At 40.2% G+C, this 26,495-nt stretch overlaps 3 protein-coding genes across 4 annotated transcripts; 2 read left to right on the top strand and 1 right to left on the bottom strand.

Moving 5' to 3' along the window:
- Positions 1–651: 651 nt before the first annotated feature.
- On the top strand, positions 652–8,491 carry slc51a (solute carrier family 51 member A). Its single transcript, XM_086020574.1, has 8 exons — positions 652–895; positions 3,786–3,937; positions 5,105–5,178; positions 5,258–5,416; positions 5,945–6,056; positions 7,192–7,338; positions 7,419–7,524; positions 7,670–8,491. The coding sequence occupies exons 1-8, from the start codon at positions 823–825 to the stop codon at positions 7,816–7,818; spliced, it is 972 nt and encodes a 323-aa protein (XP_085876700.1). The 5' UTR covers positions 652–822; the 3' UTR covers positions 7,819–8,491.
- Positions 8,492–8,918: 427 nt separating this feature from the next.
- On the top strand, positions 8,919–16,608 carry pdk3a (pyruvate dehydrogenase kinase, isozyme 3a). Its single transcript, XM_086020571.1, has 11 exons — positions 8,919–9,495; positions 12,904–13,045; positions 13,294–13,365; positions 13,882–14,066; positions 14,137–14,226; positions 14,462–14,539; positions 15,170–15,246; positions 15,334–15,435; positions 15,502–15,609; positions 15,718–15,831; positions 16,242–16,608. Exons 1-11 carry the CDS (start codon positions 9,393–9,395, stop codon positions 16,389–16,391), a joined length of 1,221 nt encoding a protein of 406 aa, XP_085876697.1. The 5' UTR covers positions 8,919–9,392; the 3' UTR covers positions 16,392–16,608.
- Positions 16,609–18,731: 2,123 nt separating this feature from the next.
- Positions 18,732–26,116, bottom strand: pcyt1ba (phosphate cytidylyltransferase 1B, choline a). Of its 2 annotated transcripts, none has more exons than XM_086020886.1 (8): positions 25,958–26,116; positions 24,012–24,111; positions 23,050–23,166; positions 22,815–22,966; positions 22,657–22,735; positions 22,401–22,543; positions 21,102–21,290; positions 18,732–20,899 (listed from the first exon to the last, which is right to left on the bottom strand). In XM_086020886.1, exons 1-8 carry the CDS (start codon positions 26,036–26,038, stop codon positions 20,675–20,677), a joined length of 1,086 nt encoding a protein of 361 aa, XP_085877012.1. In that variant the 5' UTR covers positions 26,039–26,116; the 3' UTR covers positions 18,732–20,674. The 2 variants fall into 2 exon arrangements, with proteins under 2 accessions (XP_085877012.1, XP_085877011.1); XM_086020885.1 differs by lacking the exon at positions 25,958–26,116 and adding an exon at positions 25,037–25,342 and having other exon boundaries at positions 18,733–20,899.
- Between the last annotated feature and the right edge of the window lie 379 nt (positions 26,117–26,495).

Here is a 26,495-nt window from a genome sequence, read left to right as displayed (position 1 = left end):
AAATACAATAGTATGCAATAAATTGTTACAGCCCTACCTGTTATGAAATGCGCAATATAAATACAATTGTATTGTATTGTATTGCAATAAAACTACAATTAAAAAAAAAAATCTAGACAAATATGTCAGCCTGTTCTACAAATATTTTGTTCTGTCAAAGCGCAAAAAAGGTAATTTTGCATCAACTTCATGTTTGTTTTTAGCATGACAAAATATAACTGCGTGGAACAGGCTGATGTTAGAAAAATTGATTTCATAGCATTTTTGTTTTCAGTATATAGATATAAAGTCTATTGTATTTTTAGAGATGCTGTACACAATGAAAAATTTGTCCTCACATTTTATATATTAGGCCTATTATTAGAGAGAAATGAAAATCCGTATATATGTATGTGTGTGTATATTTTTTTTATTTTTTTTATTAAAAAAAAAAGATTCATATAATGGAAAATAAATATTATTACCGGTTAGGGGAGCGTGAGCGTTTTCATTAGAACGCCAACTTTAGATAAAATATATGGATTACATTAAATAGAGACTACGTTTGTAATATATATTCAGCAAATCTCAGGAGGAAGACTGGGCGTGTGAGTGTGTGTGTTTGTGCAGGAGGGAGGCGGGCCCGACGGGGCTTGCATCAAGTGCGGGGGTGCCCCACTGCCCCTAATCCACATATGACAACACTGCCAAGTAGCAGCAAGGTCTTTTTATTTCGCGGACCCACCACCGCGACTTCGAACTCCCGCGCGTGCCAGTGGATGCGACTCGGGACCAGCACACGACGGTAAATTTCCACGGGTGAAAGTTTCGGGAACCTCCAACATGAACGAATCCATCCCCACTATGGACCCTCGGTGCAAGGGGAAACCTCCCCTGGCCATGGACATCATCCTCCGTGAGTTTTTAACTTAATTTATTTAATTTTTAACTCACAGGCGTCATGTCAACCCCTTTTTTCCTTACCTGATTTAGACATAATATCAATTAGTAAGAGATAGTATATCGGTCTTCCGCATCCTCCGTATTACACAATGGGAACTTTCAATTTCACTCCATGAATTTATGGGGGGAAAAGCACTAATCCAAAGCACATGTGACATTGGAACGAAATAAACACGTGTGCGTTGTGCTGGGGCTCAACGTGTGAGTTGCATAAAACCTTAAAATAATGTTTTTTGGACAACTTGATCAAAAATGCACCTCAGAGCCGTTTTAAAATCATTTCAGATTACTGCATATTTTTGTTCCTCATTTTTGGTTGATACTTTCAGTTTCCAAGCGATGGATTTACATTTGTATTGAAGAAATATCCAAAGATATGCACGGTGTCCCAAGAAATTGACATAATTCTAAAAGCAATTATAATTATTATGAAGTGATGCCATTGTTTTTTTAGAACACCGTTGATTATTTTTAATTGAATGGGAAATTCGGGCAGCGGGGTGTAGTCCATTTCTTGCTAAAAAAAAAAAAATGGAAGGATAGGAAACACTTTCTGAATGTTCTAAGTTCTGCTTCCATTGATTTTTTTTGTTAGACAGTCAACAAAACACTACGAACAAACAACATCATCAACAAATTCACATATATTTAAAAGAAAACAAGAAACAAAAGCACTTTAATTGACCAGCAGGGACTGAAGTGGGCCGTTGTCCGGTCTCTTAACCCTTACCCCATAATTAATCAAATGATGACGTCTTCGAAAAATATGTAAATGTAATGCTTACTTCTTTAAACAGCAGACCAGTTGAGACTGAGTCAACAGCGCCTCTGCTGGACACAGGCTGGAAGTACATTCCATTTTGCCTGAGTTGCCTCAAAATATAATTAATCAATTCCAGACAAAAGTCATTTAATGGATGACTATTCCCATGCCTAATTCATTTTACTGTAACTTTTTAGCTGCAGATGTCATTATGCACCAATTAATTAATTTTCCGCACGAGGAATTAAAAAGTCAATGTTTGTGACCAAATAATCCAATAATGTGATATTTCCTCAAGGCTAGTTGTGTCTTAATCCCAAATTCGTATGTAAATCTCAAATTGGATTATCCCGTTTTCAACACGAACTCTCTCAAAGGTAGCCGAGAGAAAGTTCCCTTTAATATGCTATGGTTGTATTTTTATGAAACTAAATGCAATGCATTAAATCAAAACTTGCAATGTAAAAATGTGCATTGTTTACTGTTCCATTTAAATGCACCAAATGACTTTTGTATACCAGAAACCCAATGACCTGCTCCCCCACAAATGACGCTCAGTTCCGGGCAACCAAATAAAAGCAACGACTCAACGACTTTCGGTCTTTTCTTTTTTTTTTTTTTTTTTTTTTTCTCAAGCATAAATAACATGTGTGTACTATCTTTTAAATGAACACCAGATGTGTGTTCTTTTACATGGAAGTTGTACGCACCACTGCTGACACACTGTTATTTTGTACCTCTGTTTATTTTTCTCCATTTGTCATTTACCGAACTTGATTGGTTCCAATATGTTGATGTTGCAATACTGTGCAACAGTCCAGATTAGATTTTTTTTTTTTTTTTGTTTAGCGGAGGTGTTTTCCCTCCAGGCCAAAACATGGTTATCAACAGGGCCTATTTATATTTTTTGTATTGGTTGTGTTGTGTTGCAACGGAGCGAAGCAGCCATTATTAATATTGCTCATTATAAATTGTCCTCTATCTTATTCTTCTTTTTTTCTGACAAAATGCAGCCCACACCGTTGAAAAGATGCATTTCGGCCACACTCGGATTGCAACTATTTATTGTTTTGTAGTGCCATGATGTTGCAATTCCACAAAACTATGAACAAATTCCCATAGAAAAAAATGTAAAAAAACAAAACAGGAAAAGCCTACTAGAACAGCTAAATTTTATATGGAGGCACTTTAAATGGTGGCACGTGTGCTCTTACTCCCATTTAGCATGAGTTTTGAATGTGATGGGTTAATTCTAACAGAGCCACACCAGCAGGTCTAAGAGCGTGTGCACACTTGCGCAACCACATTATCTCAGTTGTTTATTTTAACTTAGCCTCTCTCAAACGTTTTTTCTTTCTCAATTAAGTTGCACCGGTGATAGGTCACATTCATGGTGAAAAAGTTTTAAAGTGATTTATGTCGGTCTCTTTTTTTCATATCACAAAAACCTGGCATTCGAAAAGGGGTGTGTAGACTTTTTGTATCTCTTTGTCAAGGTCAATTTTTCATGCTTCGTTAAAATGTGCAGACATGTTGTTTCCTGTCAGAAGTTTTATGATTATTTTCATTAAAGCGGAAGTCAACCCAAACATATTTTTTTCAAGAATATGTTCCCAGCAGGCCCACTAGTTGAAACACGGCCTTCTGATTCATTTTGCGTTTGTTGCAAAGCTAATCAGCAAAATGCACTCGTATTTAGCCATCTCTGGGGGCGGCCATTTTGTCTTCTGTCAACTGAAAATGACATCACAACTGCTCACAACGACCCGTCACGGCTGACCTGTTTTCTGAATCTGAGGCGTGATTGGTCGTGAGCAGTTGTGATGTAATTTTCAGTCGACAGAAGACAAAATGGCCGCCCCCAGAGATGGCTAAAAACAAGTGGATTAACACTTATTCCACAAGCGCAATATTAATCAGAATGCCCTGTTTCAACTAGTGGGCTTGCATTGAAAATATTCTTGATTAAAAAAAAATTGTGTTGACTTCCGCTTTAACTATGGAGATGAATTTATATTCTATAACGCCACTTTAAGGTTCTTGTATTTCGGATATAAAGGTGGTTCATGTTGCTCCACAGAGTTGGACCTCTTTGGCATCATCTTGTACTCTGTCCTCACCTTCATGGCAGTCACGTCCATGCTGATCTTCATCGAGGAGTGCGTTTATATTTACAAGAAAGTGCCAGCCTATAAAAAGAGCACCATCATATGGGTGAATGGAGCAGCGCCGGTAAGAATTATGCATTTGAGTGGATGTTGATGTGGTGGAAAAATAATTGTTACTAATCCGGAATTTTGGATTCTTTTTTTTTTTTTTTCACGTAAATGCGACGTCTGTAACGCGGAAACACCATTCGCGTAAAAAATACGAAAGATTTTTAAAATGGATGTGTTTTTCACAGGACAGTGACAATATGCTAGTTTTTAATGTGCCTAGCACCAAATAGAAATTCAAACAAATGACATAGCAACAAACCAAGAAACTTTTAGGATCTCCTTGGTAAAAAATAATACATAATATTTAATGTTCTCCCTGCTTACGTGGGTTTCCCTAAATCATGCTTCTTAGTAGACATAGACCGATTTTTTACCGTTTTTTTCAGGACCGATACCGATTATTAGTAGTCAAGGAGGCCGATAACCGATATTTGGAGCCGATATTCATTTTCTGTAAAACGGAAAATATTGGTATAAAAAAATAAAACAAATGAAAACTCTTAACTTTGTTGAAATGCCTTTACGGCATGTTTATTGAAGATTTTTTCAGATTTGCATAATGTTGATGTTTTTTTTACCATACATTTTTTACAATATGCATCGTTGTTGTAAAATTCTAACAAAGTTCAGGGAGCACCCAGGGCCATCAGCATGTCTTCAAAAGTTACATGAACACTTAAACCATTGCTCCCTATAGTTTTCGACAGTGAATAAAGTTCTCTAAAATTTCAAATTGACAACTGTTCAAATTTCACTTATCTTTGTTTTGATTTCAAACAAAACCAAAAGGTGCAGAATGTTCCCAGGGCGAGAAGAATCTCTAATAAAGTTAACTGAAATTTTAAACAAATAGTTCCTTGAAGTTAACACAGTTCTAAATGGATTTATCGGCCATCAGATTTGAAAAAAAAAAAAGGCCGATACCGATATTCATCAAAATGCCGAATATCGCCGACGATAATCGGTCTATCCCTACTTCTTAGGTTAACTGAAGACTCTCTATATTAGTACCCATTGGTGTGAATGTAAATCTACGTCGAAATGGCTGTTTTTTTTAAAATGTTTTTTTTTATTTATTGGCCATCGCCCTTCCATCGTGGCATCACAAAAGTACCAAAAAGTCAATGTCAATGTTCCAAGTGGAAGTTTCCCCTCATTCTTTTTGCTTGTGTTTTTTAAGGTGATCGGCACAATGTCCTGTCTGGGAATGTGGATCCCCCGAGCCACCATGTTTACTGATATGACCTCGGCTTGGTGAGTGTGCCTTCCTCTGCTTTCGAATCACTCTCAGCCTCTTCCCCTCCGCTCCCCTGCATCATCCTTTCAATCGCAGCTACTTTGCCACCGTGGTGTTCAAGTTCCTCATCATGATGATAGAGGAGGTGGGCGGCGACGAGGCGTTCCTGCGGCGGGCGACGAAACACAAATTGAAGATCAGCACGGGGCCCTGTTGCTGCTGTTGCCTTTGCTTGCCATATGCGGCCATCTCGAGGTAAACACTCCACCGGCGGTACCAATTTCTCTGCTTTTTGGATCGTGGCCTCGTCCGTAGGAAAACCGTTCTGTTGAGCGCTGTTGCGCAATCCTTTTTTTTTTTTTGATCAGAAATGGCACTAACTGAAACCTCATGTGGTTCTAATGAAGCACAGACCTGTACAACCTCCACATGTGTGCACATGTGAGACGATATGGAGGTTGCGGTTTGAAGGTTATGTAAAATGAGGAGATCCGATGCACGTACTCTACTTGGAAGGCAGGTTAAACACTTCTGGTCATTCAACTTTTACTGGCACAGGCAGCACTTTTATGCACACAGTTAAAAGTTCACATGCTATTTTTCCCCCACGTACTCACGTGGAGGCAGCGGAAAACACAAAGGGCTCCTGATGCAGCTTGTCAGGATACACTGAAAGCAATGTGGCGGGAGAGTGGGAAGGGGGAATAGTCCACACACTTTGAATATCTTTTATTTGTCTTCACAACTGGGGGAAAATAATTACAGAAGTTTCCTCTGTTGCAGGCGTTCTCTTTTCCTGCTCAAACTTGGCTCCTTTCAATTTGCTGTGCTCAAGGTCGCCTTCACTGTCCTCTCCATCGTCCTGTGGACCAACGGAACGTTTGACTTGGCGGATGTGAGTTGATCGCTTTGATGCCTGTACTAGCTGCTGACGGGAAACAAACATGGCAAATGACGAAAGATAGGCTCATTTTACGCACTACAATTAATAATAATTTAAAGAGCACATGACACTTTTTTTTTCTCAAAAAAATCACTTCTTATTTTTATGATCATAATTGTTATTATGTTATTTTTTTATTGGGCTTTGACGTCACTTTATGGAATTTAAGGTATTTTTTTACGCGGCATCTTGGATTTCCCATTAATATTCAATATGTCAATAAGCCGTTCTCCATTTGGAACGCTGCTCTCTTTAATTTGAATATGGGAAACAGGCAATGATGCCTTACTACTATCGCGAAGCAGAAATCACCAAGCGTTGGTGACTCACACCCGCACATTGAGAGTCTGTATAAAAGGGGCGGAGCCAGAACGTGGCTAATGGGTGGGCCTGGAAAAATCAGGGTGGGCCTGAATATTTCTCTCACCGAGCACAATCCTCCTGTCCTGTTAAATCAAATGACAAACCGAATAACCGAAAAAGTTCGGACATTCCTTAGATAAGCACAATTATGCCATTCTTAATATTCAATCAAATAAAAGAAAAAACACAACAAAACACAAATTAAAAAATAATTTACAAAAATGTAAAAGTATATATTTTTTCATGAATCTCAATCTGTCAATCTGGGTGGGCCTGGGTATGCACAGGCTCCGCCCCTGCTGTGTAGGCTCCGCCCCTGCTGTATAGGCTTTTCAGGCTGCACATACAGTATGTTGCCTTTTATCGCAATGAATAAACATAAAAAGGCCTGCTTGCTACTACAGAAAGACGACATGAGTGAAAATCGCTCACATACATTTTGGCGACAAAGACTGCAGACTGCTATTTTTATTTATTTATTTATTTATTTTTAAACAAATAGGTTTTCCGTGTAACAGACATCGCAGTGGCAATTTTTTTCCCAAATTGGACATATATGTTTTTCAAAGGCCAGCGACGATATCCAAATGACTCCAAAAGTCTTTGCACTCGGGGCCTCTATTTAGAAACATTTCAATGGAATTTTTGCTGTTGCTCATATCTCCCCCCGTCTGTTATGTCCTGTCTCGTACTCGCCGACACTCCCGACGTGTGACCAATTCAGCTGAGCATCAGCGGCTCTGCGATATGGATCAACCCCTTCGTGGGCATCTTGACTATCATCGCCCTGTGGCCTGTGGCCATCACGTTCATGCACCTCAGGACCACCTTACGCACCATAAAGATCATCCCCAAGTATGCCATGTACCAGGTAGGACTCAGGGAGACGATCCACGCCTCATGACATCACAACGGGATCGTCAGGTCCAACAAGTGTTGACATGTTCGCAGCTCGTGCTGATCCTCAGCCAGCTTCAGTCTGCCATCATTAACATCTTGGCTTTGAACGGAACCATCGCCTGCGCGCCGCCATTTTCTTCCGCCGCCAGAGGATACAGTGAGTCACCATCCATCATCGCTTCATTCTTACCTTTACTTGATTCGTCAACAATGACTGTTTTGGTCGCCCCAACCCCGCCTTGACTTGAATCGTTTGCTCATTAAAATGTTACTCCTTGTGACGTCCATGTGCGTCTCCGCAGTGATGAGTCAGCAACTGCTGATCCTGGAGATGTTCATCATCACGCTGGTAACGCGTCTGCTGTATCGCCGCCTCTACGACCCGCTGCCCGAGGAGGAGTGTGATGACAACGAGAACACCAAAATGGTTACGTTGCACAAAGCTGTATGAGTCGGTCTTAAATGTGTGTGGCGTGTTTTATCCTCATATGTCATATCATGTGCATTTCATCAGGAGATTACAGGATGTTCAGTTGAGTGAGCAGACTCCTTGGTTGCACAAACGTTATGGAGTGTAACTTTTGCTGCCAATTCTTCTCGGGTTCTGACAGTCCTAAAACCCTGAGAAGTTATGCAAGGGACTTTTGGCACAGCAACAATGTATTTGGAACGTAAGAGACAGTTCTTTCTTTCATTTACAATTTTGAAGAGGGAATGAATATTGATTTTTTTTTATTATTATAAATATGCGAGACATATTTGACTACTTGATACAAGCTGGGAAATAACTTCAGTATTTTAAAACGATCAGTTCACATTTTCCCGACATTAACATGACATCACTTTCAGTGACTGACCTTTTAATAGTATTTCAGTTTCATGTCAGTGTCTCAATAGAAATGTACAGGGAACAGATTTTATGTACAGTACATGTGTTTGTTTGTTTGGTTGTTTGTTGCTGGACCTTTATTGTCACTCTTGTCATTCACAAGACGAGTACAGTTGACATTCCAAAGACATTGTGCTTCTCTGTGGTGTTTTTTCTACTACTGTACCTGCCTGTTGAGCTGCTGTTAATGTTTTTTTCCATGAGGTGGCAGTAAAGAGCTAATTCTGACGTTTGACCATGACTAGCGTTGAACCTTCATTTATTATTAAACAAATGAAGAATAAATTGAAATATATTTATGAATAATGTGAATTATACATGGTAAAAAATAATCAGGTGCTAAAATCTTTTCAAATATTCGAATGAATGTAGTCGTGTGAACGTAATTTTGGCGAAGTAGATTTTGAGTGGTGCTACTGTTGTCCAATAGAATTCTGAGAAGTTGCCGACGTCATTTCCTTTACCCAATCAATTTAGCGTACCGGCAGGCACTATCAAGCAAGGTTGACTCGTGACTTTCCAATGTATTTATAAAGCATGCTACACGGAGCGCCTACTGGAACGGAAACAAAGGACGCGTATTACAAAAATAAATCCGATTGTTGGTCATGCAGTATTTAAAAAAAAAAAAAGCAACCTATAACATATCATTTTAAAACACCACGTTGCTTGTATAGCCTAATGTCATTAATTTATTTGATCTTTTTCTTATGTTTTCCTTATCGGTGATTAGGGTTAGGTTAAACGCGATGTATGTAATTGCTGTACATCCTCGTTTGGAGTTGAATAAGTAAAACAAAAAAAATGTCATCTTATATCGGACGAGCGCTTTTGCACGTGACAATTATTTTGAAAACCTAAACAGAAGTCGCAGTCGGACACTAAAACTTGACACTTCCTTGACAGATCCGAATTGGTGAGCAATGTAGATACAGCAAGACTAATTGCAACATTATTGCTCCCATATCTCCATAAACCCGTATGGACAAGAAGCTTTCGCCTCGTTCCGTGTTCCGCGGGCCAAGACCGATGTCTTCGCCGCCGAGACGGAACCGTCGACACGGAGCGTCAGATTGTCAACATTACCGGGGATGAATGGTGGTCCGTCTCGTGAACGTCAACGTTAACGCGTCAAAATGAGGCTGTTGATGTCTTTGCTGAAGAACACCAACCCCAAAGTGGAGCATTACTCCAAGTTCTCACCGTCACCGCTCTCCATCAAGCAGTTTTTGGATTTCGGTAAGTGCAGCCATCAGCTGTCAGGTGACTGTTATGTCCGCTGCATATTTCCTGTGTTGTTATTGTCGCGATGCTGATGTGTTTTTTTTGTCAAACTACTCATGGTCTTGCAGTTTATCGAAGCTACTCTAAATGTTGCTGTCCAAGTGTTGATTTAGCGGAGGAGACTACCTTTTTGTGATTGCGTGTTCATGTTTCGTTTGTAAACATGCAGAAATACAAGTAGACTTGAGGTCTTGAAACTCTACTTACTCACTTTGTACATTTAGAAACCAGTGCCACACAAATGAGAACCATTGCACGACCAACATAATGCAGTTCTATTTCATTTTGATTGAATTATCATTCATTCAAAGCATATTATCTTGTCGCAATGCATCAAAATTACTATTTGACATCCTTTGTAGTGGATTTTTAGAGGTGCAGGTGTACCTAATGGTTTGTTCGGTAAGTGCATATTGTATTTTTAATGGTATTTTTGTAGCCGTATTGAACGTAAAGGAAGATCAGTTCCAAAGCAGATGGCTTCAATGTTGGTCAAATTCATCGAATCTCTACAAATATTTAAGTTTAAATAATATTATGGTTGGTTGAGCATTACAATATCAGTCATGTAGAATATATGCACATGCAAGCGTATGTGTACAAATGATGTATTTTATGTGTGTTGTTCCATAAATAATAATATAATTTTATTTTCATCAAGGATAGTTTAATCACTGACAATTTGTTAGTGATAGTTTATATAATATTTTTATAATATGTATAATATATTCTTTTTAAAACCGATAGCGATAACTTAGATTCCTTTTCATTTTATTTTACGGTATATTAGACCGATTTTTCCATACAGCCCTTGCATTTGATGTCACTAGATGTAAAGGTGTGTTTGATAAGTGATAATGTAAAGACTCTGAGTACCAATGCAAGACTGCCTCTTCAATTTTGGTGAAATTCATCAAACCCGGCTCCATGTTACGAAATCTTGATCCAATTCACCTCTTTTTAAACAATTACTGTACATAATGACCATGTCCTAATAAACACCCAAACGGTTTCCTTTTTGTCAACTGCATATGTATTGTGTTTGGCTTTTGTTTCCTCACAAATGCCTTGTTTCTCGCCAGTTAGAAAGACTTGACATGTAAGCAGTTCTCTAAGCTTTCCCTTAATCCATGTGTGATTAAAAGCGTTCGTTTACGTTATGTCGGTCCTTCATGGGAAGGCCGAGCAGCATTTGTGTAACAATCTTCTCAGCGGGCCAAGTAAGGGCCCCGAGACACAGTGTGTGTTGTTTTATGATCAACAAGCCACATCCTCTCCCGTCATTCTGCTGAATCAGAGGAAGCTGACTGGGAGAGACTTTTGCTCTGTGACATCATCCGGCTTCTAAATCGCATTTTTGTTGTTTCTCGAGTTGCGCACGTATTGCGCACGTGCATCACCACAACCAGTGTTGACATGACATCCTTTTAGAGTGAGACATTTGCAGAGCTTGAGATCTTCCTGCATTTTCCGAAAACATAACCTTTCCATGACTCCGTCACTGAGCGGTTAAACAAGATTTATTGTGTTTCTTCAAAGACTCCAAAAAGTAAATACAACTCTAATGGGTCTTGACTTCAAATCCCCAAAAGCTCCATCTGTGACTTATTGTCTTGCATTTTATCAGGCAAATAATTTATTGTGGGTTAAAGATAAAACACACTTAAGAAATAAGCCATTATTACATGGGTTGAAAAGATCAGTGTTTTTATCTGTGCCTTACTGACATGCCACTCTAGAATTTGAGCTTAGAGTTGTGCTCCGCCCCAAACTCAGAATGTCTGGCAAATGGATACAAACAACATACAGACAACAAACAGAGGATAGGCTCCAATTACCAGTAATGCTAAGAAGAACGACTGTCATATCAAATGGATGGATGGATCAAACAACAGATGAACACAAATGATCTTAAAATCACAAAATGCATTTCGGGGAAATGATGCGGCTTGTAATTCTTTTCACCTTGGGTAACCAGAGTTCATTGTCTAAATAAACCCATCTACAGTTGTCATATTGCTAATTGTAGGTAGTCAATGTCACGCATTGGTAGTCACTGCTGAGCATATTCATGTGACAATTAAAACAGACCTCTTATCACTGAGAACTTGCGAATCAAGTTCAACTTTTACTATGGAATTCTTTGTCAAATGTCTTTTGTCCCTTAAAGTCCACCATACAGAGAGGCCTTATCGTTTAGATTACTTGTTAACTTATGATTCGAATATTTATAGTGCACCAACTGACTTGTGTTCTATTACACCTTAGACTCGATTCAGTTGAGCACCTTGAGCAACAAGTGAATGTATTGACAACAAAGGAACCAGTTTTGTGACATCATAGCAACTATTAGAGCACGTCTTGGTTCTTGTAGTCTTATTGACGCACGCTTTAGATACAAACTGGATAGTGCCGGTATTAGCTCTTTTTAAATTGGCATTTTTTTTGGGAGGCGGGAGCAAAAACACTTTAAAGCATTAAACAAAGATAATGACATTCAAACATCCCCCTCCAAAGATAATCTGGGAAAAATTTACAATTTTTGCCTTTGCCCGCCAAGCCACGCACCCCCTCACTGTTTTAAAATACTGTACTAAAGGACGACTGTTTTGTCTGTAATTGGTCTTTATTGTTGTAAGTGTGAAGGGACCAAAAAACAAGTCATTTTATTCTTAAAAAAAAAAAGAAATTATAAATTGGCCACTTAATCGGTTATCTGAATTTTACTAATTTCGGAATCAGCATCGTCCTTGGAAAAAAACATCTGTCATTTTTTTAATCAGAGATGCAAGTAAACTTTTCAAAATGATTTTTTGCGCTGATTCCAAATCTACATTTTTTTTTTTTTTCTCTAGCACATCAGTTTTTGATAACAATATCTAGTCGTAATATATTTAGTAATATTTATGAATTAAGGGTTAGGTTCAACAACAGGTGGATTTTTTTTTCTGAAACGTCATACTTAGAAATGACAATGCATGGTACAGTCTGTATTGCGCAAGCTTTTATAGATAAAACTTAAAAACAACAAAAAAAAAAAAGAAAATAATTCAAACACTTGATGTGCGAACAAAAAGTAAAAACACTATGGAAATATGCGTACAAAATACAATAAGGGACACATAAAGCCATCTCTGATTAAAATGTTGACCAGTGTGATTAGGAAGATCAGTATTTGTGTTTGAGCACCCCGAAAAAGTGTTTAATGTGTTATTATGACCCTTACAGAACATCTGCAGTACATTTCTGGTTCTCTGGTTATCATTCCACATCCTCTTTGCCATTACTGGTACCTGATGATGTGTCTGGTGAATGAATTGAACATTGCCAGTATGTTCTCTTCATTGATCCCTTGTGTGACAGGCAGGGAGAATGCATGTGAGAAAACGTCCTACATGTTCCTGCGCAAGGAGCTGCCGGTGCGTCTGGCCAACACCATGCGAGAGGTCAACCTGCTGCCCGATAAGCTACTCAGCCAGCCGTCCATCCGCCTGGTCCAAAAATGGTGACATTACATTTTATTTGCAGAATTCATCTGCCGTTTTCGAAATATAATGCTTGTAATATAAGTTGTGCTGAGATATTAATTGGGGTTTTTTTTGTTTTTGTTTTGTTCATCATAAGTTCGTGAGAGTTTAAAATGGATAGAATTTGCAATCAAGGTGGAATTATTTAAGTGAAACTGTATCCATGGCAGCCACTTGATAAGGTGTCTGATAACAGTTGCCCTTTGCTTTTTGTCTATTTTATTAGGTACATGCAAAGCTTTGTGGAGCTGCTGGACTATGAGACCCGAAAGCCTGAGGATCCTCATGCACTGAATGAGTGAGCGATGCATAGCATGCTTATATTTTTCGCAATTTTTTTTAGGGTAAAAGAGGGTCTGAAAATGTCTGGCAGTGAATGGGTTAATGTAGCTTTATCTCTCGATGAGATGACATCTTTCCACTGTAGTTTATGAGCACATACACGCTTTATGGACAACAGTATTGGGACGTGAACGGAACGGCTTGAAAATGTGGACAGAATTGATCTTACCACGCAGGAATTTCTCTCACTCGACTTCAGAGCAAAGTTGTTTGAGTGGTTAGAAAATGAATGTATGGATGTGTGTGTCCCAAGCCTTTTTTTTTTTTTTTTTTTTTTGTCCATAGAGTGTAGGTTGCGCAAGTATTGTGTATTTACACTATAACAATGGCCATGCGATAAACAGCCATCCATGGCCGATAAAAGCACGCAGGAATTTGGATGAAGGAGCCCCTTTGCGCCGCTACTTTCCGAGAATCGCGCCACTTGTTTCAGACCGATTCACACACTTTCAAAATTGTCTTGACCCCGCAGCTTCCTGGAGTTGTTGATCGAGATCCGGAACCGTCACAATGATGTGGTTCCCACCATGGCGCAGGGCGTCATCGAGTACAAGGAGAAGTTTGGCTTCGACCCCTCCGTCAGCAGCAACATCCAATATTTCCTCGACCGCTTCTATACTAATCGCATCTCCTTCCGGATGCTCATCAATCAGCATAGTGAGTCTTGCTGGATTAGTCTGGATGATGTCATCTTGTTTGTTCGTGGCTAACTTGTGTACCCGTCCAGCGCTCCTTTTCGGTAACGACACCAACCCGGCTCATCCCAAACACATCGGCAGCATTGATCCCACCTGCTGCGTGGCTGAAGTTGTCAGCGGTGAGTTTAAAAGTCAGGACGCATATTGTATTGTGGAAATATTTCTCTCATCCGAAGTATTAGCTCCCATTGATCTCTGCTAAATGGTTTGTTTACATAATACAGTACTAATGTACTGGCGGACTTCCTGCGGTGAGAATACAAAGTCAAGTGACGCGAGGAGGAGCAGCGGAGAAGCTCAACACTTTATTTTGTTTCTTTTATTGAGTCATGTTGTCTTTGCTTGATCCACCAGATGCATACGACATGGCCAAAATGCTGTGTGAGAAGTACTACTTGGCTGCTCCAGAGCTCCGCATTGAAGAGTTTAACAGTAAGAGACAAAAAAAAAAAAAGAGACCTCTGACAAAATGGCCGCCACCTGAGATGGCTAAAAACAGGTGGATTAACTCTTTTTCCACAAACACAATATTTATCAGAATCCCTTGTTTCAACTAGTGGGCCTGCATAGAACATATTCTTGAAAAAAATGTTTGGGTTGATTTCCACTTTAAGCAGCAAAATCCACCCGTTTTTAGCCATCTCAAGGGGCGGCCATTTTGTCACTTCTGTTGACTGAAAATGACATCACACACCCTCAGGGCTCAGATAACGTCCAGTCACGGCTCATCTGTTTACTGAACCTGAGCGATGATCGGTCGTTATCTGAGCCCCGAGGGTGTGTGATGTCATTTTCAATCGACAGAAGTGACAAAATGGCCGACCCCTGAGATGGCTAAAAATGGGTGGATTTTGTTGCTTAACTTGTTGCACAAACACAATATTTATCAGTGTGTTTCAACTAGTGGGAGTGCATAGAACATATTCTTAAAAAAATATGTTTGGGTTGACTTGCGCTTTGAGGTTCCCAAATTGAACATATTGTATATAATGTAAGGAACAAGAAGAACTGCTCAGTGCCGTCATCGGCCATTTTTTTTACTCACCCTCCATTATTTTCTAGTGAAGGGCCCCAAAAAGTCAATCCAGGCCGTATACGTGCCCTCTCATCTATTCCACATGCTGTTTGAGCTCTTCAAGGTTAGTGACCTCATCGTATTTAACTACACCGCATGTGACACAAATTCCGGAAGGGGCACATTTAATTAATTCGCTCTTTATTTCTAGAACTCAATGAGAGCCACAGTGGAGCTTCACGAGAACAGCACGGAGGGCTTGCCACCCGTGAAAGCAAAAGTCACTCTTGGTAAAGAGGATCTGTCCATAAAGGTGAATCACACACGCCCCCGTGTTTTTATTACGCGTGTGGTAAAATGGCTTTTGTGCATCTCCCAGATCAGTGACAGAGGAGGAGGAGTTCCTCTGAGGAAGATCGACCGCCTTTTCAACTACATGTACTCCACTGCGCCGACGCCCAGCCTGGAGCCGGGCGCTGTCCCGCTGGTACTCTCACGTGCTTTGAAAATTAGGCTAGCATTGACGTTTTCCTCGCTTTTTTGTTCAATGAGCCGTGTGGCTAATGAAATGCCCCGCTCTCATCCTCGCTTTCAGGCCGGTTTTGGCTACGGTTTACCCATTTCCAGGCTCTACGCTCGATACTTCCAAGGGGATTTGAAGCTCTACTCTATGGAGGGTGTGGGCACTGATGCTGTAATCTATTTGAAGGTAAATAATGGAGTATAAGGTTAGATTTACATCAGGTCTAAGTGCCCGTAATGCTGTTGTACGGATATCTTTGACCGTCTATTTTCATGTCCTACTTTTTCAAGTAACACACATCCAATATGAGTGTGTTTACATGTACTAAACACCTCAACCAAACCACTTGTGTACATGCCCCAAAGGCACAGACAACACAGAAGTAAATACTATTAACTAATACAAATATTGAATATTACATCCTGTATATTAGTTGGCTTGTATTGGCTGTATTCTTTGCAGCTTGTATGCTGTGGGCTGAAAAAAGACAACTTTTTGTGATAATATTGAGCGGAAAAAGAGAAAAAAAAACCACCTCTACAAGTAGAGGAAGTTAGCGTATTTTCAAAACGTCACACCATTACTTGTTTGTGAAGGCCCTGTCCAGCGAGTCCTTTGAGCGGCTTCCCGTCTTCAACAAGTCGGCGTGGCGACACTACACCACCAGCCCCGAAGCGGATGACTGGAGCAACCCCAGCAAGGAACCGCGTGATGCCAGCAAGTCCAAATACAAGACCAACAGATAACTCAGCACACTCCTTTACCAATTACCATACAAGCATCACAATGTCTTTAAAGTGGAAGTCACCCCAAACGTCTTTTTTTCAAGAATAGTTTGAAACAAGGCATTCTGACTAATATTGTGTTTGTGGAATATGAGTAAAAGGGGAAGTCAACCCAAACCTTTTTTTTTTTTTTTCAAGAATATGTTGTATGCAGGCCCACTAGTTGAAACACGGCATTCTGATAAACATTGCGTTTGTGGAATGAGAGTTAATTCACCCGTTTTTAGCCATCTCTGGGGGCAGCCATTTTGTCACTTCTGTCGAATGAAAATGACATCGCAGTTGCTCAGGGCTCAGGTAACGACCAATCACGGCTCACCTGTTTTCTGAAGCTGAGCCATGATTGGTCGTTACCTCAGCCCTGAGCAGTTGTGATGTCATTTTCAGTCGACAGAAGTGACAAAATGCCTGAGATGGCTAAAAATGGGTGGATTTTGATCATAACTCATATTCCATAAATGCAATATTCACCAGAATGCCGTGTTTCAACTAGTGGGTCTGCATAAAACATATTCTTGAAAAAAATATGTTTGGTTTGACTCCCCCCTTTAAATCACGGTGGAAAGTATGCGTAAGAATATGTTAGGGTTGCTTCCCCTTTAGACAGCAAAATCTAGCCAATCACGACCAATCACGGCTCAGCTTTAGAAAACAGGCGAGCTGTGCTTGGTTGTTACCTGAGCCCTGAGCAGTTGTGATGTCATCTTCAGTCGACAGAAGTGACAAAATGGCCGCCCCCAGCGATGGCTAAAAAATATTTATCAAAATGCCTCGTTTCAACTAGTGGCCTGCATAGAACATATTCTTGAAAAAAAAAAGTTTGGTTTGACTCCCCCTTCACGGTGGAAAGTATAAATGACATCCAGCAAGTCTCATTTCTGTCGCTCCAATTTATTAAGAACCGGTGCCACCTGTTCAAATGTCCTTTTTTTTATTTCTGCTGCTTAGCCTACCTCAGCTTGGCACATGGCTCCCTGTGCCTCAATGAGTCATCACTCTCTCTTGGTCGTCCAAAAGACGTTTTCGCTTCTCCCTTCACACCCTGGCTTCAAGTTTCAGCGGTGTCGTCCATTCTTTGAGCGCTAACTTTTGACCGCACACACAAGAAGGAAGGCCAGTAGTGTGTTTGTAGTAGTGGAGTCTTGTTTCAGCCTGGCAGGAAAGTCATGAAACAACAAAGACAGGATTCTGCATCCCACTCACACTAAGATAAAGCCTTACTGCTGAATATTATGGTGGCTGTTTTAGGTTTAGAATCCCTCAGCATCCTTTTACAATGTTGGTGGGTTAGTCATGTGACAACCTTGCACTGTACGCTCATTCGGCAAGTGTAAAAGGCCAAAAGGTGGAATAGCAAGACAAGGAAACGGAAATGTGCAGTTTCTTATTGGGAGCGAAAAATATTGTTTTATCTGTTGTGTCTTAGAGCAAACACACTGCCTTCAAAGATGAGTTTTCTGCTTTGTTGTACTCTCCTGCTTTTTCTTTTCCGCAATTATTTTAACTCTGAAAAAAACAGTGATTTCTTTTAATCAGGCAGCACACAAAGGCTGTTGAAGCAAATATTGCATCTACTGAATCAAACAAAGCAAGGCACTTTACTAATATTACACTGAATATACATTTAATTTGACTTAAATAAGAGTTAAATCAATCGTGAAGACTTTCTTATCCAAAGGAATTTATGTAGTAATGGAAGATTGAAAGTGGTTAAAAGAACAAATGAAGAGTTTGTGGTATGAAGGCCCGTTGAAGCCTTATTTCCAATTGTTGTTAATTGCGTCTGTCTTGTGTGTTTAAAAATAAATCCAGCGTGTATATAACTACACTCTAAAAACAGTTGGGATAAAAATACAATTTGGGGTCAAAAATGGACCGATCCACTACTTGGGTCAATTTGACCCAACTTTAAAACAACCCCCCAAAATTGGTAGTTTTGTACAAAACAACCCCAAAAATTGTGCTGCTTTCTACAAAACAACACAAGAACGTGGGTCAAATTGACCCAATTGTGGATCGGTCCATTTTTAACCCAAGTGTTTTTAGAGTGTATGAATAATATATTTGTTGCATAATTATGTATGCTGCCAGTGCGGGAGTGATGGCTCTCATTTTGCATCTCACAGCTTCAAATAATGTATTTATATGCATGAACTGTGATGGTGGCCCCATGCAGAAGTGCAATCACGAACCAAGAAGCCAGCCGGAGAGCTCAAATTTGATTCAGCATAAGAATAATTCATCTTTTGTCAAACATGACAATAAAAAAATAGATGGGTGTGATGTGTGTGTTTTTTTAGGACAAAAAAAACACAGAATTTTTATTTACGTACCAAGCTATTTCAACCTTAAAAAAAGAAAATCTACATTCCCAAAGTGTGTGCAATTATCTTGGGACAGCGACCGAAAGGGGGCTGCGAGAGACGGTTGATATTGATCCATATCAATGACACCCCTTTTTGTTATGCATATGTTTAATGTTGTGGCAAATGAGTTTAAATTTCAAGTAGTCATCATTCTGTCTTAAGGTGTAATTCCGCCCTGAAAAAAATGATTATCCCAGTAGTAAAACATAAACAACATTTTGAAAAATGTCAAACTTTATAGCTTTGTGATACGTGAATGGATTCAAGCCGAGATGGGTGAGAACATTCTAGAATTTTAAACTTTCAGTGTCTTTTGGTCGAGTTTTTTTTTTTTTTTTGCACCCTCACAGTCAACAGTGGTTGCACCAACACAGTATTGCTTTTCTTATTACTAGAAATGAAAGAAAACGATTTATGACCAATGATCAAATCTAAGTGCGAAAATTGCCATAATCCTTGAAATGTACTGATGCCTTGCATTTTCCCTTCACCATCATCTTTTCTTTCATTTTTCCTGTTTATATATATATATATATATATATATATATATATATATATATATATATATATATATATTAGGGCTGTCAAAGTTAAAGCATTAGATTAATTTAAATTATATTACGCATTAAAAACAATAGCTCAGTTAACTTAGTTTTATGTACTTCCTGTGGCAGCTTCCTTCTGCTCACTTTGCAACTGAGAGACTCACTGTCACAAAGATGGACTTTTATGGAATTTTACTTTAAAAAGTTGCTCGACGGCTCATTGGAGAAATCCGAAATAATTTGCGCAGTTAGCAAAGCCAAATTCAAATACCATATTATTTGTACGTTTTTGGTGTATCGTTCAACAGTTGTATTTTACTGGAATAGAATTGTATTCAAGGATCGAAGAAAGCTATTGGAACAGAACTTTGAATTGAAATATACTTTAAAAAAATTTTCACATTAATTCCAAGATTTTACTCAAGTAAATATCGGTTTTAAGCTTTGTAAAAAATTGTAGTTGAAAAATACGATTAATCGCGATTAATTATGGAAAATGTTGCGATTAATTAGTTTAAAAATGTAATCGCTTGACAGCACTAATATATATATATATATATATATATATATATATATATATATATATATATATATATATACATACTGTATACCTTTTTGAATGTTTTGCAGTTTTTATGAATTCTTTTTATTTTTTAACCGAATTAATTTTGTTTATAGTTATTCATATCAAATAATATTCCATTCCTGTATCATAGATTGCAGTTTTCCATGTAAAGCAGGTGCAGTCAGTTGACATCAGGGACGGATTTTTTTCCCTCCCCAACCTAGACAGATAAAGAGTGGGGCTGAGTAAATAATGTATAAATGCATTTTAGAATATCAAATAAAATACTAGAGGGGCTTAGCTTGGACTACAGATTTCTGACGGGACCGTAGCCCCCCGTTGCCCCGGTGTAGCGCCATTCCTGGTTCACATGTAGAACGCCCTAAATGTCACACATAAAACATATAAAGAGATGGCTGTTCTAAAATGATAAACAAGACAAAAACAAGGAGGTGGCTTTACAAAGCTGTGGGCACATTTGTAACGGCGATTGCATTGGAGTCTTAATCTTTTTTTTTTTTTTTTTTTCTAACTACGAGACACCAGGATCATGAACAGTCTTCCACCTTGTGATGGCTTTTTAACCTCGAAAAACAAACCTCCCATGCACAAAAATCCCACAGCTTCGGTATGCTTTGCTATTTCCCTTGAGGTAAAGTGTTTTTGCTCGCCGTCCAGTGTTTGTGTGGGAATTGTACGTGGGCACACGTGTGACAAGTTCACAGGCAGCGTTCTGTGAATGTGCATGTGGGAGCGTCCGCGGCCCGTCTACTTCTCGTCCTCGTCGCCTTCGCTCATGCTGCTGATAGAGGCCGAAGCTCCTTTGGGGGAGGTCGGCGGCGAGGGCCGTGCGTTGTGCCAGCGGGCGGGCGGAGACGGTGGCGACGGCGAGCGCAGGGGAGACAGTTCGCGCGGAGGGCTGTTGCAGGGGGACTCCCTGGGAGACAGAGCGTAGGACAGCATTCGTCCGCTGCGCTCCTGAAACACCTGCTTCTGCTCAAACGCAGAGAGGGAAAGGAGGAGTCAAAGGTCATGCCGTGGAACTCAAATTTCTTACATTGTACTTAACATTGAAACAGTCCTTTAAAAAATGTGGACAGTATTCAGATTTTCTTGTGCGCCCCACGAGGACCCACTCTTTGAGAATCACTGTCATAGAAAATCCTCCCAAAAAATGTATGTTTGCGGCGCTTACCCAAGTACCGTCAGGTCCGAATAGTTCCAGAAAGTTTCCGATAAACTCCCTGGATTTTTCTTCCCACTTCTGAATGAGGTCATGACTCTTCTCCTCCACACGATAGACAAAATGTTTACTCTTCTCCTCAACATTGCGAACTTTCTCTTTCATCCGGTCCACTTGGTTCTGCAGCCGGTATTTCTTTTCCTGCAGAAATCACATAGCGCAGGGAAATATGCCGATGAGATCTTGCGGGGCATGCCGGAGAGACGGTGGCTTGAGGAACGCCCCCGTGGCCCAAACATAGATCAGCAGAAGAAGACGGATGGATATTTTTGACTTTTGACCAGTAATCCCACTTTATACTGTACCTCCTCTTCTTTTGAAGTGAATGTAATGGCAGCATCTTAGTCTATAAGGGGACCTGTTCACCTTGTCATGTTTGACTTATGCATTATTCGCAAATGAAGATATAAATAATTAATAATAACATTGATAACAGAATTAGAAGAAGAAAAAAAACATACAAGCGGGAAGAAAGCTGTGGTGTTTTGATAATAAAGAAGTAAAGGCAATAAAATCATAATATGAGGAAAAAAGCTCAAAACTAATAGTTAGAAACCAACGACAATATAGCCGTCAAATTACAATAAATTCATAAAGTTACATGTTTAATGTCAGAAGGTCAAAATTTTGACAGAAATGTTAACGCAACATTAACACCAACAAGTCATCCAAATTTACCAGGAATGCATTCACAGTGCGGCACTTTTTTCACATTTAGTCATGTTACGTCCAGTTTCCGAAATGGATTAACATTTTTTTTCCCTTTAAATACTGCCCACAACACCCAATAATGATAATGGCTAAAATGTGTTTTGATTTTGCAAACATCCAACATTTTTTTTTTTTTAATGGTCGAAAGAGCACAGCGCTGCGCTAAGTGCAGTGTGAAAGGGACTTAATTGGAGTGTGGTAAATTCCATTGATTGGACATGATTTGGAATGGCACACACCTGTCGACAGTATATAAGGTCCCACAGCGCACAAACCAAGCATGGAAGTCAAAATGAATTGTTTGGAGACTTCTAATCTGGCGAACGGCACTGAAAAAAAAAAAAAAAAAAAACGGTGTTGCTTTGAATGTCCCAATGAGCACAGTGCCCTCCATCATCCATAAACGGACGAAGTTCAGAACCACTTGGGACTCAAGAGTCGAAACTGAACGATCGGGGGGGAGGAGAGCTAACGGAAGTAACTAACCCGATAGGCGCTTTATCAGAGATTTAGTGGGGAAAGGTGAGAACGTGATCTTACATTGATGTAGCTGACATTGAGCTCCTTGGCCGTGTAGCCTCGCTGGAGGTTGCGACGGGCGTAGACGTCGTAGTCCCGGACAATTCTGGTGATGATGTCCGACGTGGAGATTCCTTCCGTGCGTTGCGTAGGCACAAACATACCTGGATTGCGCACATTACAAATACTTTCCTTTAATACAAAAAAAAAAAAAAGAAAAAAGCTTGCATATGATGTTTTTTTTTTTTTTTTTTTGCATCCCACAAAAAAAACCAACCTGCTTCCTTGATGTGTTTGTAGACATCCTCGCTCCCTGCTGAGGAGTACGGAATATCATCATGAGCCACGAAATCGATCTGGGAAGCAATCACATGACATTGTATTTCATGGGAGGACCGCAAACGGGCGTTTGAACATGCCACCTCTTGCTCGCACCTTGTGTTGCTCCAAAAACTTGGGCGTGAGCGTCCAGGGAGCGTCCCTGAGCACCTCATCGACGTAGCGGCAATGTCTGAGCGCTTCGTACCGTTCCGTCTCCGTCATGACGGTGAAGCCCTTATACTTATGGGTCAGCTCATCGCTGCACACTGCGTCACACAAATAGCACGCACAACCTGGTTGAAGCGGATCGTCAGCTACTTTTGAGAAGGCTTTCTTGGTTTTGTCCCACCTCCCACGATGAGGTAGGTGTTGGGGAAAAGGTTCTTGGCCTGCATGAGAGCACGAGCGTGGCCCGAGTGAAACAGGTCGAAGATGCCGTCAGCGTAGACTCTCACTGGACGGTCCACTGAAGCACACATTAAAAATCGAAGTTTTCAGCCGGAATCGCTAACGGACGCTCCGGATTAGAGCCGAAATAAGCAAGACGAGTTTTTATTTTATTTTATTTTTTTCCCGTACAAAAATTGTTATACGGCGTAGACAATTTGAAATGATCAAAAAACGTATAAGTTGACAGGTATGTGGTCTATAGTTCTCATTTTTATTGTGTGGAGTTAAATGCTTCCTGATCTGAAGTCTTAGGAGATTTGCTGACATCTCGTGATGTCATTAAACCCAAACCCAAACATATATTTTTTTCAAGAATATGTTCCAAGCAAGCCCACTACTACTGACAGGTAACAACCAATCACCTGTTTTCTGAATCTGAGCCGTGATTGGTCGTTACCTGAGCCCTGAGCAGTTGTGATGTCATTTTCAGTCGACAGAAGTGACAAAATGGCCGCCCCCAGATATGGCTAAAAGGGGTGGATTTTGCTGCTTAACTCATATTCCACAAACGCAATACTAATCAGAATACCGTGTTTCAACTAGAGGACATGCTGGGAACATATTCTTGAAAAAAATATGTTTGGTTTGACTTCCACTTTAAAGTAGACATAGCCTATTCATAAGCTATAGGAACTAGACAAAGAAACTTAAATTGTGCCAAGATTTATTAATTCAGTATTTTTAATCTTGACATTAATTCTTACAAACGAATGGCTATTTACACATTTGACAGTAAATGCTTTTAAAATCAATTTCGGATGAACACAGTGAAGTCTGGGTATTTCTATATTTTACAGGATGACATTGCATCCGAGCACCAAGGTCACTCTCCCAGCCTTGTCAAGCAGGAGGACTTCTTACCCGGGGTACCTCTGCGGGCCTGAGCGATGGTGAGCTTTTCATGAGGGGCGCGGCAATCGCAGCTGGTCTCTCTGGCAAAGATGGCAGGCTCAGTCAGCATCTGACAAAAAAAACACACCAACGATAGATGGGTCATTACAGTAATGCCTTCAAAGTTGGCTCGAGTTGCAGGCAGACCTGCTTTCAGTGTGTGCTTGGTTCTTTGGCATAATTTTGTGCTGTTGTCATTGTGAACGCTTGTAAGACTGCAAGTCAAAGTGTTTATTTATTAAGTTAACAACTCTAATTGGAGGTGATAAGGAAACTGCCTTTCATATTAATTTATGGTTCATTTGTCTTAACTTCAGCATAGGCCTAAGAATACTGAATTATTGATTGCTTGTGTTTGTTGAAAAAAATACATGGGTAAAGGATCTTGAAAAAATAATCGTATATAAATCTCCATTGCGATATTGAGGGGAAAAATTACAATTTGTTTATTTTTCAAAGTTATTCAACCCTCACCACATTTTCAGCATCATTTGTTTGTTCCAAACAGGACTTGCGGGAAGATTGTTTACGCCGCGGAAACACCCACAATACCCATAATTCCTCGGGCCAAGTGTAAGCCGGGGGCAGAGGGAGGTAGCTAACAAACATTCAGCACAAGACAGATGGTAAAGCTTAAGACTAACTGTCCATGAGCACCGCGGCCTATCAGAATGAGCGATTGAATGCCCGGGCACAAGTGAAGAATATATGCCATAAGAAGGATTAAAGCCAATGGGAGACATGCTGCAGGGGGGAATGACGTGAAATGTAGGACTGCAAAATGAAAACAGAGGACGTTGGTCAGGGATCTTGGTGCGCCTCTTTGTCCTCACTGCGGTAATACCTTCGTTGGCACATCATCCTACCCACTCACTGTTCAACATCTCCCATAGGCACATGTGATATGGGCATATGTTTCATAAGCGGTCCAGCACCCTTTTGTCTGCCTTTCACTCACCCCCGCACACGCACATACACAAACAAAGACAGCCTACCGTCCGAGGATGAGGGCAAGTGTGTTCAAGCTCCTCCATTATTCCCCAAAACTCATGGGATGTAGCTGTGGTCCCTCCGTTATGTGACTCAGCATCAATGAGATGATGCCTCTCTCCTCACCACTGTGTGCTTCTTTCTTCTTCCCTTGCTTCCACTCTCACATCCCTCCTCCCATCACCCAGTCTCTCTGTCGCCCACCACCGGGTGAAGCCCCCAGCGCCTCACATCCACTCTCATTTTATGCTGCACAAAGGAGCTGGTTGCAAAGAGGACCCACTTCGCTAATCAGCCCATGCACGGCACACCTTACAACCACAAGTCACAAAGATGGTCATCATCAGGTTGTTAGCTGTACCGTTTATGGAGAGGGTCACTTCGCTGTGGGTGGGAAAAACTGAATTTAAAAACGAAGGCTTATGACACCCATGTTTGCGTTTGGGACATGTGAGTTACTCGTTGTCAAGCTAGAGAGGATCTTGGATGGTTCGCTGATCATCGGCAGAGATCGCTCGCCCAATCAGGGCGGCCAAAATAATAACGGAGGAGACTGTCCTCATTGAAAACACTCTCGGACATCGTCACATTTACGTTATTTTACTCTAAATAAGTATATCGAACCGATAGGCGTTATAAAATGAAGAACTTTAGAAGTTCAGACAAGTAACGGTTGAAAATTTGTTCAGTAAATATGAATAGGCTATGGATTTTTTCATTGTTTTACATTTTTATAACTGTCACTCCCGTAGTCTAGACTGTCCCCAGTGACGTCGATAACAGTTTTAATCAAAATGTTTTAAATTCAATTTTCCATGATGCTCAACTGAATGTTATTAAAATGGCCTCAGAAATTAATCTTTGCATTTGTAAAACAGTCACAGCAGTTATTTTATGATTGTTTTGTTTCTCGATGGAGACTTTACCTTCGAGGCTCCTCTTGTGCGCCGAGGACGTGTTGCATTTGAGCAAAATCGACCTGCTCGGGTGCGTCGATCTTTTGCCATAGCGTCCAAAAAGCATGCAAAGTCTAGATTTGGCCAATATCCATTGAAAAGTGTGTTTCTCCTTCAGCTACTTTTGCTGTAGTGGTCGTACCTCCATCGACATACATGATGATGGGATGACGACCAGTCAAGTGTGCTGACCTTATGGCACTTTGTTTGAGACCATATGGCAAAGTGTCTGCATGGATTAATTCAGTTGCCTACACCACATTGTACAAACAAACAAAGAAACAAACAAACAACTCCAAGCATATTATTATAATAGACTGCCAGTGAAAAGGTAGGAAATGTTAGTGAATCATAATTGTAAAAAGCCACAGTAAGCTGTGAGGACGAGGAACAAACGGCCTTTGTGTTTTTATTGTACACTGTGCTGTGGCCTCAATCTAGGGAACGAATCTATTGTACCCTCCTAAATTCCGCCTCATTACCATGGAAACGAGTTTAGTTGGGTTAC

Source organism: Filicampus tigris, chromosome 21 (genome assembly GCF_054856515.1).
Source record: "Filicampus tigris isolate MCC_2025a chromosome 21, RoL_Ftig_1.0, whole genome shotgun sequence".
In the NCBI taxonomy this organism is placed as follows: domain Eukaryota; kingdom Metazoa; phylum Chordata; class Actinopteri; order Syngnathiformes; family Syngnathidae; genus Filicampus; species Filicampus tigris.
This window is presented reverse-complemented; position numbering and strand designations above follow the sequence as displayed.